Genomic DNA, 15,444 nt, shown 5'->3' with positions numbered 1-15,444 from the left:
TAGAAAACATATTGGAAGAATAAACAATATATATTACATGATTAAATAATACCTATTAGTATATTACAGAATAAATTTGTATATTAAATAATATCCATCCATTTTCTATCGCTTTATTTATTTATACGTATTAGGTTATTAAAGACTACATATGAGTATATTAAATAATATATATTAGATTAATAAAGATTGCATATAAGTATATTAAATTATATATGTTAGATTATTAAAGAATACATAATAGTTTATTAAACAATATATATTAGATTATTAAAGAATACATATTAGTATATACAAAATATATATTAGATTATTAAGTAATGCATATTTGTATATTAAATATGTTTTAGATTATTAAAGAATACATATTAGAATATTAAATAATATATATTAGATTATTAAAGAATACATATTAGAATAATAAATCATATATATTGGATGATTAAAGAATACATGTTAATATATTGAAGATTAGATATTAGAACATGAAATAATATATATTAGAATATGAAATAATATATATTAGAATATTAAATAATACATATTAGTATATTAAATAACATAAATTAGCTTACTTAAGATGAAAAGTAGTACATATTAGATACATGTGTCATGTAATCCAAGTTGAACTTTACCCGTCTTTTTCTGCTTGTTGCTGGGGGGTTTCACTGCCGAGCTGCTGAGGCGGCGAACGGGACTGGTCAGCCATTTTCTCAGCGTGTTTCCAGAGCGCTTGGGTCCGGGCGAGTTGGACTGCAGCGAGTTGAGGGACGGCTGCGGCTGAAGGTTGGTCACCGACTCGCTCTTTCCATCTGTGCCACCGACGGGATAGTTTTCTATTGGGACAGACACAGAAGACATGTTGCTTGTCTTTTTCTACTTCCTGTTTCAGGACTTGCTCAACGTGTGTGATTCACTCAGACTTTTCTATGTCACAATAATGCATAGTTTGACTTTCAAATACAATTATTTCTATCAAGTAATAATGCGTAGTTTGACTTTCAAGTACAATTATTTGTATCAAGTAATAATGCATCATTTGATTTTCCAGTGCAAAACCTATGTACCTTTCAGCATTAATGGTGCCTTCACAGATGTGTGTAAGTTACCCATGCCTTGGGCACTATTACACCCCGATACCACCACAGATACTGGCTTTTGAACTTTGTGCCTATAACAGTCCAGATGGTTCTTTTCCTCTTTGGTCCGGAGGACACAGCGTCCACAGTTTCCAAAAAACAATTTGAAATGTAGACTGATCAGACCATAGAGCACTTTGGATCAGTCCATCTTAGATGAGCTCGGGCCCAGCGAAGCGTTTCTGGGTGTTGTTGATAAATGACGTTGGCTTTGCATGGTAGAGTTTTAACTTGCACTTACAGATGTAGCGACCAACTGTAGTTACTGACAGTGGTTTTCTGAAGTGTTCCTGAGCCCATGTGGTGATATCCTTTACACACTGATGTCGATTTTCACGGGCATTGCCGCTTAAGTGCAGTGATTTCTCCAGATTCTCTGAACCTTTTGATGATATTACAGATTGTAGATGGTGAAATCCCTAAATACCTTGCAATAGGTGGTTGAGAAATGTTGTTCTTAAACTGTTTGACGATTAGCTAACTTTTATGTTCACAAAGTGGCGACCCACGCCCCATCCTTGTTTGTGAATGACTGAGCATTTCATGGAAGATGTTTTTATACACAACCATGGCACCCACTTGTTCCCAATTAGCCTGTTCACCTGTGTAATGTTCCCAAAAAGTATTTGATGTGCATTACTCATCTTTCTTAGTTTTTTTGCCACTTGTACCAGCTTTTTTTGAACATGATGCAGGCGTCAAATTCCAAATGAGCTAATATTTGCAAAAAATAACAAAGTTTACCAGTTTCAACATTAAGTATCTTGTCTTCAATTGAACATATGTTGAAAAGGATTTGCAAATCATTGTATTCTGCACAATTTAACTTTTAAGTAGAATTGTTTGTATTGAATTGACTGTTAAGTAGAATTCCTTGTATCACACAATGCTACGTAATTTTACTTTTAAATAGAATTGTTTGTATGACATTATACTGCATATTTTGAATTTTAAGAACAATTGTTTGTATTGACTTAGGTATAATTGTATGCATAACACAATAGTGAATAGTATGACTTAATTAGTATTGCTTGTATTGAGTTAAATTTTAAGTACAATTGTGTATTTATTTGTGTCACAATATTGCAATGATTGACTGAAGTAGAATTGTATGTATTACACAATTCTGCATAATTTGACTTTGGGTACAATTGTGTTTATTGTGTTGACTTTTAAGTAGAATTGTCTGTATCAAACAATACTGCATCGTATTAATTATCTTAAGTAGTATTTTGTGTATTGAGTTGACTTTTAAGTAAAATAATTTGTGTCAAAATACTGCAAAGATTGTCTTTTAAGTAGAATTGTTTGTATTGATTTGACTTAAGTATAAATATTTGTTTCACAATACTCCAAATATTGACTTTTAAGTGGAATTGTCTGTATCAAACAATACTGCAAAGTATTAATTATCTTAAGTAGAATTGTGTGTATGAGTTGAGTTTTAAGTAAAATTATTGGTGTCAAAATACTGCAAAGATTGACTTTTAAGTAGAATTGTTTGTATTGAGTTGACTAAAGTAGAATTGTTTGTGTCACAATACTGCAAATATTGACTTTTTCATAGAATTGTTAATATCACACAGTACTGCATGATTAGAATTTTAAGTATCATTGTGTGTATTGAGTTGACTAAAGTAGAATTGTTTGTATCACACAATACAGCATTATTTGTCTTTTAATCAAATTGTTTGTGTTGAGTTGACTTAAGTAGAATTATTTGTCACAAAACTGCAAATATTGACTTTAAAGTAGAATTGTTTGTATCACACAATACTGCATGATTTGACTTTTAAGTATAATTGTGTGTATTGAGTTGACTTAAGCAAAATTGTTTGTATCACAATACTGAATGATTTGACTTTTAAGTAAAATTGTTTGTATTGAGTTGACTTAAGTATAATTGCTTCTATCAGACAGTACTGCATAATTTGACGTTTAAGTACAATTGCTCGTATGGAGTTGAACTTCAGGTAGAATTGTCACACAATACTGCATAATTGACTTTTTAAGTAGAATTATGTGTATTGAGTTGACTTTTTTGTAGAACTGTTTTTATCACACAATACTGCCTAATTTGACTTTTAAGTACAATTGTTTGTATTGAGTTGACCTGTAAGTAGAATTGTCTGTATCACACAATACTGCATGATTTGACTTTAAGTAGAATTGTGTGTATTGAGTTGACTTTTAAGCAGAATTGTTTGTATCACACAAGAATGCATACTTTGACTTAAGTACAATTGTTTGTATTGAGTTATTTTTTATGTAGAATTGTCTGTATCACACAATACTGCATAATTTAACCTTTTTTTAAGTAGAATTATGTGTATTGAGTTGACTTTTAAGTAGAATTGTCTGTAACACACAATACTGCATGATTTGACTTAAGTAGAATTGTGTGTATTGAGTTGACTTTTAAGCAGAATTGTTTGTATCACACAATACTGCATACTTTGACTTAAGTATAATTGGTTGTATCACCCAATACGGCATAAATTGACTTTTAAGTAGAATTGTTTGTATTGAGTTGACTTTTAAGTATGATTGTTTCAATCAGACAATACTGCATAACTTGGTATTTAAGTACAATTGTTTGTATTGAGTTGACCTGTAAGTAGAGTTGTCTTTATCACACAATACTGCATGATTTGACTTTTAAGTAGAATTGTGTATATGGAGTTGACTTTTAAGTAGAATTATTTGAGTCACAATACTGCAAAGATTGACTTTTAAGTAGAATTGCGTGGATCCTTAAGTACTGCCGAGTAGAATTGTGTGTAATTTTTGTAGTTTTTAGGAAACATCAGTTGTCAGTCATGTTTGAGGGCAGGAAACACCACATGAGTTGTGTAGTGGTGTGTGTCGTCATGAGCTGTGTAAGGGTGTGTGTGTGGTCATGTGTCAGCAGTGCGGTGCATCAGCTGCAGTCACACACACAGCTGGGAGCAAATCTGTGTGGCCCAGCGTACAGTCAGTGTGTGTTTCAGACAGGAAATGAAAGGGTCAAAGGTCAGCAGGCTCTCCTGAGGTGTTATCTGAGAACAATCCACTATTGTATTTTTATTTTTATTTTCTTCCCCGATAGTTCTTCCTCCTCCACCTTCCCCTCTTCATCCTCCTCGGATGTGTTCAACATAAGCTAACATGCTAGCTTGCAATGCAAACTGTATTGATTGGGTGCATGCGTGCAAATCTGCATAGTAATCCCTGGATGTGTGCATGTCCATAAGCCTGGAAGTCGCTCCGTTCGAACAAAGTCGACATCCCACGTGTCTTTGAAGGAAGGGGGAAGGAACATCTTTCGCCGCAACGGTCCCACTGGGAAATGCACGGCGTGACATTGCCAAGGCCAATGCAAAGGCAGCCCAATTGTAGATACGGATTGTTTTGTTAAGGCGAGCAGGTTCATCAACTTCGTCTGTTCTGGCTCTCAGATTGATCATAATTTCGCCTTGCAGAGCGGCATGCTTCTCCGAGATGTTATCCAGTTTGCACTTCAGTTGAGAAATCACCACAGATTGAGTGGCCACAGCCTTGCCCCTCCCATCAATCATGACGGGCAGCTTCTGGGTACCTTGAACAGTTGTTATCGTCTTCTGACTGTCGATACGGCTGAGAAACGCTGAACCAAACAGCAGATGACCCCGTATCATAGTTCCAAATAAACAGACATCTTCAATGGCCTCAACGAAAATAACAGCCAGGCACACTACCCTCCACTTCTCCCACGAGTCCGGCAACAAATGTTCTGTCAGTACAGGCCAGTTCCCCTGAACCTGAGCTAAAGACCAGTTGTTCAATTTCATGTTTCCGATTTTGGAGGACAGTGCAAAAGACGGACTCTTAGACAAGCTGAAGAAGGCAAGCAGGGGAAGATGAGGGAGGGATGAGGGAAATGTCCGCCTTCAGTGAGAACAAGCAAGAAAGTTGTAGTCATAGTCGTAGTAGTAGTAATAGTAGTAGTAGAAGTTGCAGTAATCTCATTGGTCAGTAAGCTGTTTTGTTTTGACCTGTAGCAGTGGTTGGCTTCTTTTTACACTTGAATCGTTTATTGTTGAGTTGTTTGTTTTGCATTGTACTTTGAGACAAATCAAAGTAAAAATAAATAGTATAGTAAAAAAAAAATAACAGTATTTTATAATGAAGCAATTGAATGAAGAATAGTATAGTCAATATATAATAGTATAACATAGAAAATATATACATACTATAGTACAAATATATTAGTCTAGTATAGTAAAGATAAAATAATCATAGTAAAGAAATTAAAGTACAGTAAAAATACAAAAGTTTTGGGAAAATATGATAGTTTAGTATAATAAAGATACAATAGTAAAGTTATTATTTAATTGTATAGTACAAATATAATTGTATAGTAAAGTAAAACCATAATGGCATAGCATAGTAAATATATAATAGTAAAGTAAATATATAATAGTATATTATAATAAACATACACATACAGTAAAAATATAATGTATAAAGTAAATATTATGCTAGTATAGTAAACATATAATAGTATTGTAAAGTAAAACAATACCAGTATAATATAATAACGATATAATAGTATTATATAGTAAAGATATACTGGCAAAGTAAAGTTACAATAGTATGTAGTAGCTATAATAGTATATAGTAAAGATATAATACCAAAGTAAACACGTAATTTATACAATAAACATAAAATAGTACATAGTAAAGACACAATAGTATGTAATAAAGATACAATAGTAAATTAAACACATAATATATACATCCATCCATCAATCCATTTTCTACCCCTTGTCCCTTTCGGGGTCGCTGGAGCCTATCTCAGCTTCATTCAGGTGGTAGGCGGCGTACACCCTGGACAAGTCGCCACCTCATCGCAGATAATATATACAATAAATGTATAATAGTACATATTAAATATACAATATAATGTAGTAAAGATATAAAAGTAAATACATAAGGTATATAGCAAACACATAATAGTGCACAGTGTTATAGATGACAGTAACGATATAATAGTAAGGTAGTACATAGTAAAGATACAATAGTATAACATATATTTACTAAAGATACAATAGTATCTTAACTATGTACTACTATATATTTACTGAAGATACAACATAAGAGTTTCTTTGTACAGTTATATATTTACTAAAGATACAATAATATTTTTAATATGTAATATGTATTTACTGAAGATACATTAGTTTATTTACTATGTACTCTTGTATAATACTATCTTTATAATGTTCAATTATATATGTACAATATATACAATAGTATGTTTAAAATGTACTGTTATATATTTCTAAAGACACAAGAGTATCTTTACAATTCTTTACTATCTTTACCTGTCATTTACAATCTTTTGTAGTAAAAATATTAGAGTAAAGTAGATACATAAGGTACATAGTATTTAAAAGAGCACTAAGCAAAAGAGAAGGAACATTATTATTATAATTCCCAGAAGCACCAAAGAAAGATGATAATCCACACTGGCGATATTTGTGTTTTTGTCTGTTACCATGGAGACAGTTATGACCTTAAGAAATATGTTTTATTAAAGGAGGTCACACACATTCTAAAAAACAGCACATTACTCTCCAGGAATGATTGATTGAAAGCGCGTGATTAAAAGGTGACGATGTCAGCGTTGTGGAGACGCTCCCTAATATTTGCCAGTAATACATGATGTATATGTATGTATGTATATATATATATATATATATATATATATATATATATATATATATACATATATATTTATGTGTGTGTATGTGTATATATATATGTATATATATTAGAAAAACAGAAACATTTATACATACATGTACACGTACATATACATACACACACACACAGACATACGCAGACACAAACACATGCACACAGACATTTATGTATATATAACATGTATAATGTATAACATATACAATGTATAACATGTATGATGTATAACATTTACAATGTATAAATTAATGTTAAATGTGTAATATTTGCAATGTATAATGTATGACATGTACAATATACAACATATATCAAGTACAATGTATAATAATATGTACAATGTATAACATGTATAATGTATAACATGTACAATGTAGAATATATCAGATCAACAATGTACAATATAATGTGTAACGTGCACAATGTACAATATTTCACACGTACAATGTGTAACGTATCTAATGTACAATTAATAACATGTACAATGTCCAACATTTACAATATGTAACATGTACAATACATCACATGTACAATGTAGAATATATCACGTGTACAATGTATAATATATCACATGTACAATGTATAATGTTTCACATGTGCAATGTGTAACATGTATAAGGTATAACATGTACAATGTGTAACATGTTTAATGTATAACATGTACAATGTGTAACATGTATAATGCATAACATGTATAACATGTATAACAAGTATAACATGTATAATGTAGAAAATGTACAGTGTGGAACATGTACAATGTGGAATATGTACAATGTATAACATGTATAATGTATAACATGTACAGTGTGGAACATGTACAACGTGGAATATGTACAACGTGTAACATGCACAATGTGTAACATGTATAATGTATAACATGTACAATGTGTAACATGTATAATGCATAACATGTATAACATGTATAACAAGTATAACATGTATAATGTAGAAAATGTACAGTGTGGAACATGTACAATGTGGAATATGTACAATGTATAACATGTATAATGTATAACATGTACAGTGTGGAACATGTACAACGTGGAATATGTACAACATGTAACATGCACAATGTGTAACATGTATAATGTATAACACATACAATGTGTAACATGTATAATGTATACTATGTGCAATGTGTAACATGTATAATGTAGAACATGTATAACATTTATAATGTGAAACATGTACAATGTATAATGTATAACATGTACAATGTAGAATATATCACATGTACAATACATCACATGTACAATGTAGGACAGTGGTCCCCAACCTTTTGGTTGCTGCGGACCGGTCAACGCTTGAAAAAATGTCCCACGGACCAGGGAAGGAGGGGAGAGTTTTTGTTTTTTTTCCATAAAGAAATACAATCATGTGTGCTTACAGACTGTATCCCTGCAGACTGTATTGATCTATATTGATATGTAATGTATATATTGTGTTTTTATGTTGATTTAATAATGAAAAAAATATATATATATTTTTTTTTATTTCTTTTGCGGCCCGGTACCAATTGGTCCGCGGACCAGTAGCGGGCCGCGGCCTGGTGGTTGGGGACCACTAATGTAGAATATATCACATGTACAATGTATAATATATCACAATGTATAATGTTTCACATGTGCAATGTGTAACATGTATAAGGTATAACATGTATAATGTATAACATACACAATTTGTAACATGCACAATGTATAACATGTACATTGTGTAACATGTACAGTGTGTAACATGTATGATGCATAACGTGTACAATGTGTAACATGTATAAGGTAGAAAATGTATAATGTGTAACATGTATAAGGTAGAAAATGTACAATGTGTAACGTGTACAATGTATAATAAGTACAATGTATAACGTGTATAATGTATAACATGTAAAATATGTAACATATACAATGTGTAACATGTACAGTGTGTAACATGTACAATGCATAACGTGTACAATGTATAACATGTACAATATATAACATGAATAATATATGATGTGTATTGTGTAACAAGCATACAAAAACACACACTGTACTTTTACAAAAAGTCTCTTTCTAGCAATATAAGACACTAAACTGATCAACAAAAGTCACTTTATGTTAGCAGTAGATGATGACGCACACACACACACGCACGCACACACATACACACCTGCGCTTACGTTACTCCCTGAAGTGCAGTTGAAGGACGGCATTGTGTCATGTGAGCGTGTTCAGCACAACTCAAGTGAGTGTCCTTAACACACACACACATGCGCGCACACACACACACACGCACACACACGCACGCACGCACGCACGCACGCACACGCACACCCAACTGACTGATAACACAAGATTGTGCGAGTATAACACAAACTTTGGATGTGAGGTGAACTTTACACACACTAAACGACACAAACGACATGCAATTAAGTGCAGTCTCAAATCATAACGTTTGTACAAAATATCCTTACATCTGTGGCTGTAGGCAACCTCTTAATGTATTATTTATTTATTAACTCTACAAGATGGCAGTAGCTGCATTTAATGTATGACGAGTGGTCAGCATCCAGCAACTGTATCTAGCTCTGCATGTGCTATAAAAAGTTGTTATTTGCAATCAACTTGTCAGCGCTATAAATGCTGACTCAGCAGTTTAGCGCTATTGCAACAGTTGTTGTGTTGCTGCTTCATTGTACAACATGCTAGCTAATTAATGACTATATGCTTACTGACCTCTTTCCGCTTTCTCATGCACTCTATATTCTCAAACTAGTGGGACGTCAAAGAATCAATCAGTCAATCAATCTATGTTTATTTATATAGAACTAAATCACAAGTGTCTCAAAGGACTGCACAAGCCACAACGACATCCTCGGTTCAGAGCCCACACAAGGGCAAGGAAAAACTCACAACCCAGTGGGACGTCAATGTGAATGACTATGAGAAACCTTGGAGAGGACTGCAGATGTGGGTGACCCCCCACCCCTCTAGTGGAGACCGCAAGCAATGGACGTCGAGTGGGTCTAACATAATATTGTGAAAGTCCAATCCATAGTGGATCTAACATAATAATGAGAATCCAGTCCAAGGTGGGGCCAGCAGCGCGGAGATGTCCCCAACTGATGCACTTTCGAGCGGTCCACCCCCGGGTCCTTACTCCGAATAACGTCATTAAATATTCCAACACAGTGTTACTGTTCAAACTGTGTGTCATGTTACAGTGGCCAAAATTATTAAATATACTTGTTAAATAAAAATCTCTGCCTTGTTTTTAATGAATACTTAAACCTACTGCGCCAGTGTATTTTAATGTTGCCATTATAGTGGTCCTTAATGAATACTTAGGCCTACTACGCTACTGTATTTTAATGTTGTCATTATGGTGGTACTTAATGAATACTGAGGCCTACTACTCTACTGTATTTTAATGTTGTCATTATGATGGTACTGAATGAATACCTAGGTCTACTACACTACTGTATTTTAATGTTGGTTGTTACGGTGGTACTTAATCAATACTTAAGTCTAATACACTACTGTATTTTAATGTTGTCATTATGGTGGTACTTAATGAATACTTAGGCCTACTACACTATTGTGTTTCAATGTTGGTCATTATGGTGGTACTTAATAAATACTTGGGTCTAATACACTACTGTATTTTAATGTTGTCATTACGGCAGTACTTAATGAATACTTAGGTCTACTACACTACTGTATTTTAATGTTGTCATTATGATGGTACTGAATGAATACCTGGGTCTACAACACTACTGTATTTTAATGTTGGTCATTATGGTGGTACTTAATCAATACTTAAGTCTAATACACTACTGTATTTTAATGTTGTCATTATGGTGGTACTTAATGAATACTTAGGCCTACTACACTATTGTGTTTCAATGTTGGTCATTATGGTGGTACTTAATGAATACTTAGGTCTACTACACTACTGTATTTTAATGTTGTCATTATGGTGGTACTTAATGTATACTTAGATCTACTACACTACTGTATTTTAATGTTGGTTATTACAGTGGTACTTAAGACTACTTAGGTCTACTACACTACTGCATTTTAATGTTGGTTATGATGGCTATTATTGGAGAGACAGGTGGTTTCTGAGGGGACAAAAGTTTGAGGACAGTTGATCTAAATCATTGTTAAAGTTATCTTGTTACTTGTGAACTTACAATCTGAACTATCTTTACCGCTCATCCTAACTATCTTAATTTATATCTTTGAGTACATTTACTTATCGTTATTATCTTACTATCTTTACTTATCATCTTAACTATTTTAACTTAATTAGCTTTAATCATCATCTTTAGTACCTAAATACATGAACTTATCATCGTAACTATTTTTCATTACCGTCTTTACAATCATAACTTACATCCTAATGATCATCTTTACTAGCTAAAAATTACCTTTTTAACTATATATAATCACCACCTTAACTGGCTATAATCACCATCTTAACTATTTATAATCACCATCTAAACTAGCTATAATCACCATCTTAACTATCTATAATCACCATCGTAACCACCTAAAATCACCATCTTAACTATGTATGATCATACCTGCGATGAGGTGGCGACTTGTCCAGGGTGTACCCCGCCTTCCGCCCGATTGTAGCTGAGATAGGCGCCAGCGCCCCCCGCGACCCCGAAAGGGAATAAGCGGTACAAAATGGATGGATGGATAGTATCACTATTGTCGAGGCGGCTGATTGGAGCTGTGGCCGCAAGGTAGTTGGTGCCTGTCGTGGCGGTAATCCCAGAACCCGTTGGTGGACACCAGCAGTGAGGGATGCCGTCAAGCAGAAGGAGTCTTATCGGGTTCTTTTGGCTCATAGGACTCCGGAGGCAGTGGACGGGTACCGACGGGCCAAGCAGTGTGCAGCTTTAGCGGTCGCGGAGGCAAAAACTCGGACATGGGAGGAGTGTGGGGAAGCCATGGAAAACGACTTCCGGACAGCTTCGAAGCGATTCTGGACTACCATCCGCCGCCTCAGGAAGGGGAAGCAGTGCACTATCAACACCGTGTATGGTGCGGATGGTGTTCTGCTGACCTTGACTGTGGATGTTGTGGATAGGTGGATGGAATACTTCGAAGACCTCCTCAATCCCACCAACCCGTCTTCCTATGAGGAAGCAGTGCCTGGGGACTCTCCTATTTCTGGGTCTGAGGTTGCTGAGGTAGTTAAAAAGCTCCTCGGTGGTAAGGCCCCGTGGGTTGATGAGATCCGCCCGGAGTTCCTTAAGGCTCTGGATGCTGCGGCGCTGTCTTGGTTGACAAGACTCTGCAGCATCGCGTGGACATCGGGGGCAGTACCTCTGGATTGGCAGACCAGGGTGGTGGTCCCTCTCTTTAAGAAGGCGGACCGGAGGGTGTGTTCCAACTATCGTGTGATCACACTCCTCAGCCTTCCCGGTAAGGTTTATTCAGGTGTACTGGAGAGGAGGCTACGCCGGATAGCCAAACCTCGGATTCAGGAAGAACAGTATGGTTTTCATCCTGGTCGTGGAACTGTGGACCAGCTCTATACTCTTGGCAGGGTTCTTGAGGGTGCATGGGAGTTTGCACAACCAGTCTACATGTGCTTTGTGGACTTGGAGAAGGCATTCGACCGTGTCCCCCGGGAAGTCCTGTGGGGAGTGCTCAGAGAGTATGGGGTATCGGACTGTATTATTGTGGCGGTCCGCTCCCTGTACGATCAGTGTCAGAGCTTGAGCTTGGTCCGCATTGCCGGCAGTAAGTCGGACACGTGTCCATTGAGGGTTGGACTCCGCCAAGGCTGTCCTTTGTCACCGATTCTGTTCATAACTTTTATGGACAGAATTTCTAGGCGCAGTCAAGGCGTTTAGGGGTTCCGGTTTGGTGGCCACGGGATTAGGTCTCTGCTTTTTGCAGATGATGTGGTCCTGATGGCTTCATCTGGCCGGGATCTTCAGCTCTCACTAAATCGTTTCGCAGCAGTGTGAAGCGACCGGAATGAGAATCAGCACCTCCAAGTCCGAGTCCATGGTTCTCGCCCGGAAAAGGGTGGAATGCCATCTCCGGGTTGGGGAGGTGACCCTGCTCCAAGTGGAGGAGTTCAAGTACCTAGGAATCTTGTTCAGGAGTGAGGGAAGAGTGGATCGTGAGATCGACAGGCGGATCGGTGCGGCGTCTTCAGTAATGCGGACGTTGTACCGACCCGTTGTGGTGAAGAAGAAGCTGAGCCGGAAGGCAAAGCTCTCAATTTACCGATCGATCTACGTTCCCATCCTCACCTATGGTCACGAGCTTTGGGTCATGACCAAAAGGATAAGATCACGAGTACAAGTGGCCAAAATGAGTTTCCTCCGCCGGGTGGCGGGGCTCTCCCTTAGAGATAGGGTGAGAAGCTATGTCATCCGTGAGGAGCTCAAAGTCAAGCCGCTGCTCCTCCACATGGAAAGGAGCCAGATGAGGTGGTTCGGGCATCTGGTCAGGATGCCACCCGAACGCCTCCCTAGGGATGTGTTTAGGGCACGTCCAACCGAAAGGAGGCCACAGGGAAGACCCAGGACACGTTGGGAAGACTATGTCTCCCGGCTGGCCTGGGAACGCCTCGGGATCCCCCCGGAAGAGTTAGACAAAGTGGCTGGGGAGAGGGAAGTCTGGGCTTTCCTGCTTAGGCTGCTGCCCCCACAACCCGGCATCGGATAAGCGTAAGAAGATGGATGGATACTATCTGAACTATCTATAATCACCATTTTAACCAGCTAAAAACCACCATTTTAACTGTCTAAAATCACCACCTTATGTATTTATTATCACCATCTTAACTATCTAAAATCACCATCTTAACTATTGATAATCACCATCTTAACTAGCTATAATCACCATCTTAACTATCTATAATCACCATCTTAATTATCTATAATGATAATCTTAACTAGCTAAAATCACCATCTTAATTATTTATAATCACCATCTTAATTATCTATAATGATAATCTTAACTAGTTAAAATCACCATCTTAATTATTTATAATCACCATCTTAACTATATGCAACCACAATCTTAATTAGCTAAAAAAAATCATAATTTTAACTATCGAAAATCAACACCTTATGTATTTATAATCACCATCTTAACTATCTATGATCAACATCTTAACTATTTATAATCACCATCTTAACTAGCTATAATCACCATGTCAACTATTTATAATAACCATCTTAACCATCTTTAATACCCTTCTTAACTATTTATAATCACCATCTTAACTATCTATAATGATAATCTTAACTAGTTAATTTCACCATCTTTATCCATAATCACAATTTTAACTATCTAAAATCACCACCTTATGTATTTATAATCACCACCTTAACTTTCTATAATTAACATCTTAACTATTTATAATCACCATCTTAACTAGCTATAATCACCGTCTTAACTATCTATAATCACCATCGTAATTATCTATGATCACAAACTTAACCATCTATAATCACCATCTCAACTAGCTATAATCACCATCTTAACTATCAATAATAACCATCTTAACTATTTCTAATCACCATCTTAACTAGCTATAATCACCATCTTAACTATCTATAATAATCATCTTAACTATTTCTAATTACCATCTTAACTATCTATAATCACAATCTTAACTAGCTAAAATCACCATCTTAATTATTTATAATCACCATCTTAACTATCTATAATCACAATCTTAACTACCTAAAATCACCATCTTAATTATTTATAATCACCATTTTAACTATCTATGATTACAATCTTAACTAGCTAGAATATGATCACATTTTCAACTATTTATGATGATTATCTTAACTAGCTGGCTAGTTAAAATGGTGACTTTCACCTTGATATCTTAATGACTATCTTAACATATCTACTAATCCTAATATCTTTACTTATCTTCTTATCTTAATACTTATTATTTAAACTATTTTTAATGAAGAGAGAATGTATTCTGGCATTAAAAGTCAGGTGAGAAAGTTGCAACAACGGCGCTTTTGTGGCTCAGCGGCTGTGTGTGTGTGTGTGTGTGTGTGTGTGTTACAGCAAATATCACTCCCATCTTTGAACAAAAAAAGCTTCTTGTCTTGTCAGCATGAACGCACACATTCTGTAATTACACTACACCACACACACACGCACACACACACACACACACACACGCGCGCGCGCGCGCGCTTACATTAAGGCTTGAACGTTTCTGTGTAAAGCGTAGACGTTTATGCATCAAATTCACCAAAGCAGTTTATATTTTTCACATCATTCACCACAAACAGGAAGTTGCATTAAAAGTGCCGACCTGTGCAAAAAAAAACTTAATAGATTTTATGATTGTCTGCAAAGTTGTTTGTCAAGTTCAACATTGTCAGCCTCAAATTATTAAGATGTATTACTATTGACTCTTTTCCAGCACAAAACATGATTCTGTGTTTCTCTGGAGAAACCACTAGTACTACTACAACTAATATAGTAATATACTGTACTTTTCTTTAAAACATCACATAAGCCTTTTGCCACCAAATATGGTATTTTGGTGACAAAATATAATACTTATTTGGCCAGACTCCCACTTTTTCTTTGAC

At 35.6% G+C, this 15,444-nt stretch overlaps 1 protein-coding gene across 2 annotated transcripts in view; it reads right to left on the bottom strand.

Annotated features, from left to right (window-relative positions):
• The window catches only part of LOC133537848 (kalirin-like), a 229,473-nt gene that overhangs the window by 38,381 nt on the left and 175,648 nt on the right, over nucleotides 1-15,444 (bottom strand). For both annotated transcript variants that reach the window (XM_061878920.1, XM_061878919.1), the window contains exon 41: nucleotides 636-836. In XM_061878920.1, coding sequence (XP_061734904.1) covers nucleotides 636-836 — 201 coding nt within the window. The remainder of the gene's footprint in view (nucleotides 1-635; nucleotides 837-15,444) is intronic.

Source organism: Nerophis ophidion, linkage group LG19 (assembly GCF_033978795.1).
Source record: "Nerophis ophidion isolate RoL-2023_Sa linkage group LG19, RoL_Noph_v1.0, whole genome shotgun sequence".
In the NCBI taxonomy this organism is placed as follows: domain Eukaryota; kingdom Metazoa; phylum Chordata; class Actinopteri; order Syngnathiformes; family Syngnathidae; genus Nerophis; species Nerophis ophidion.
Note: the sequence above shows the minus strand (reverse complement) of the source record. Positions and strands in the feature narration are given on the sequence as shown.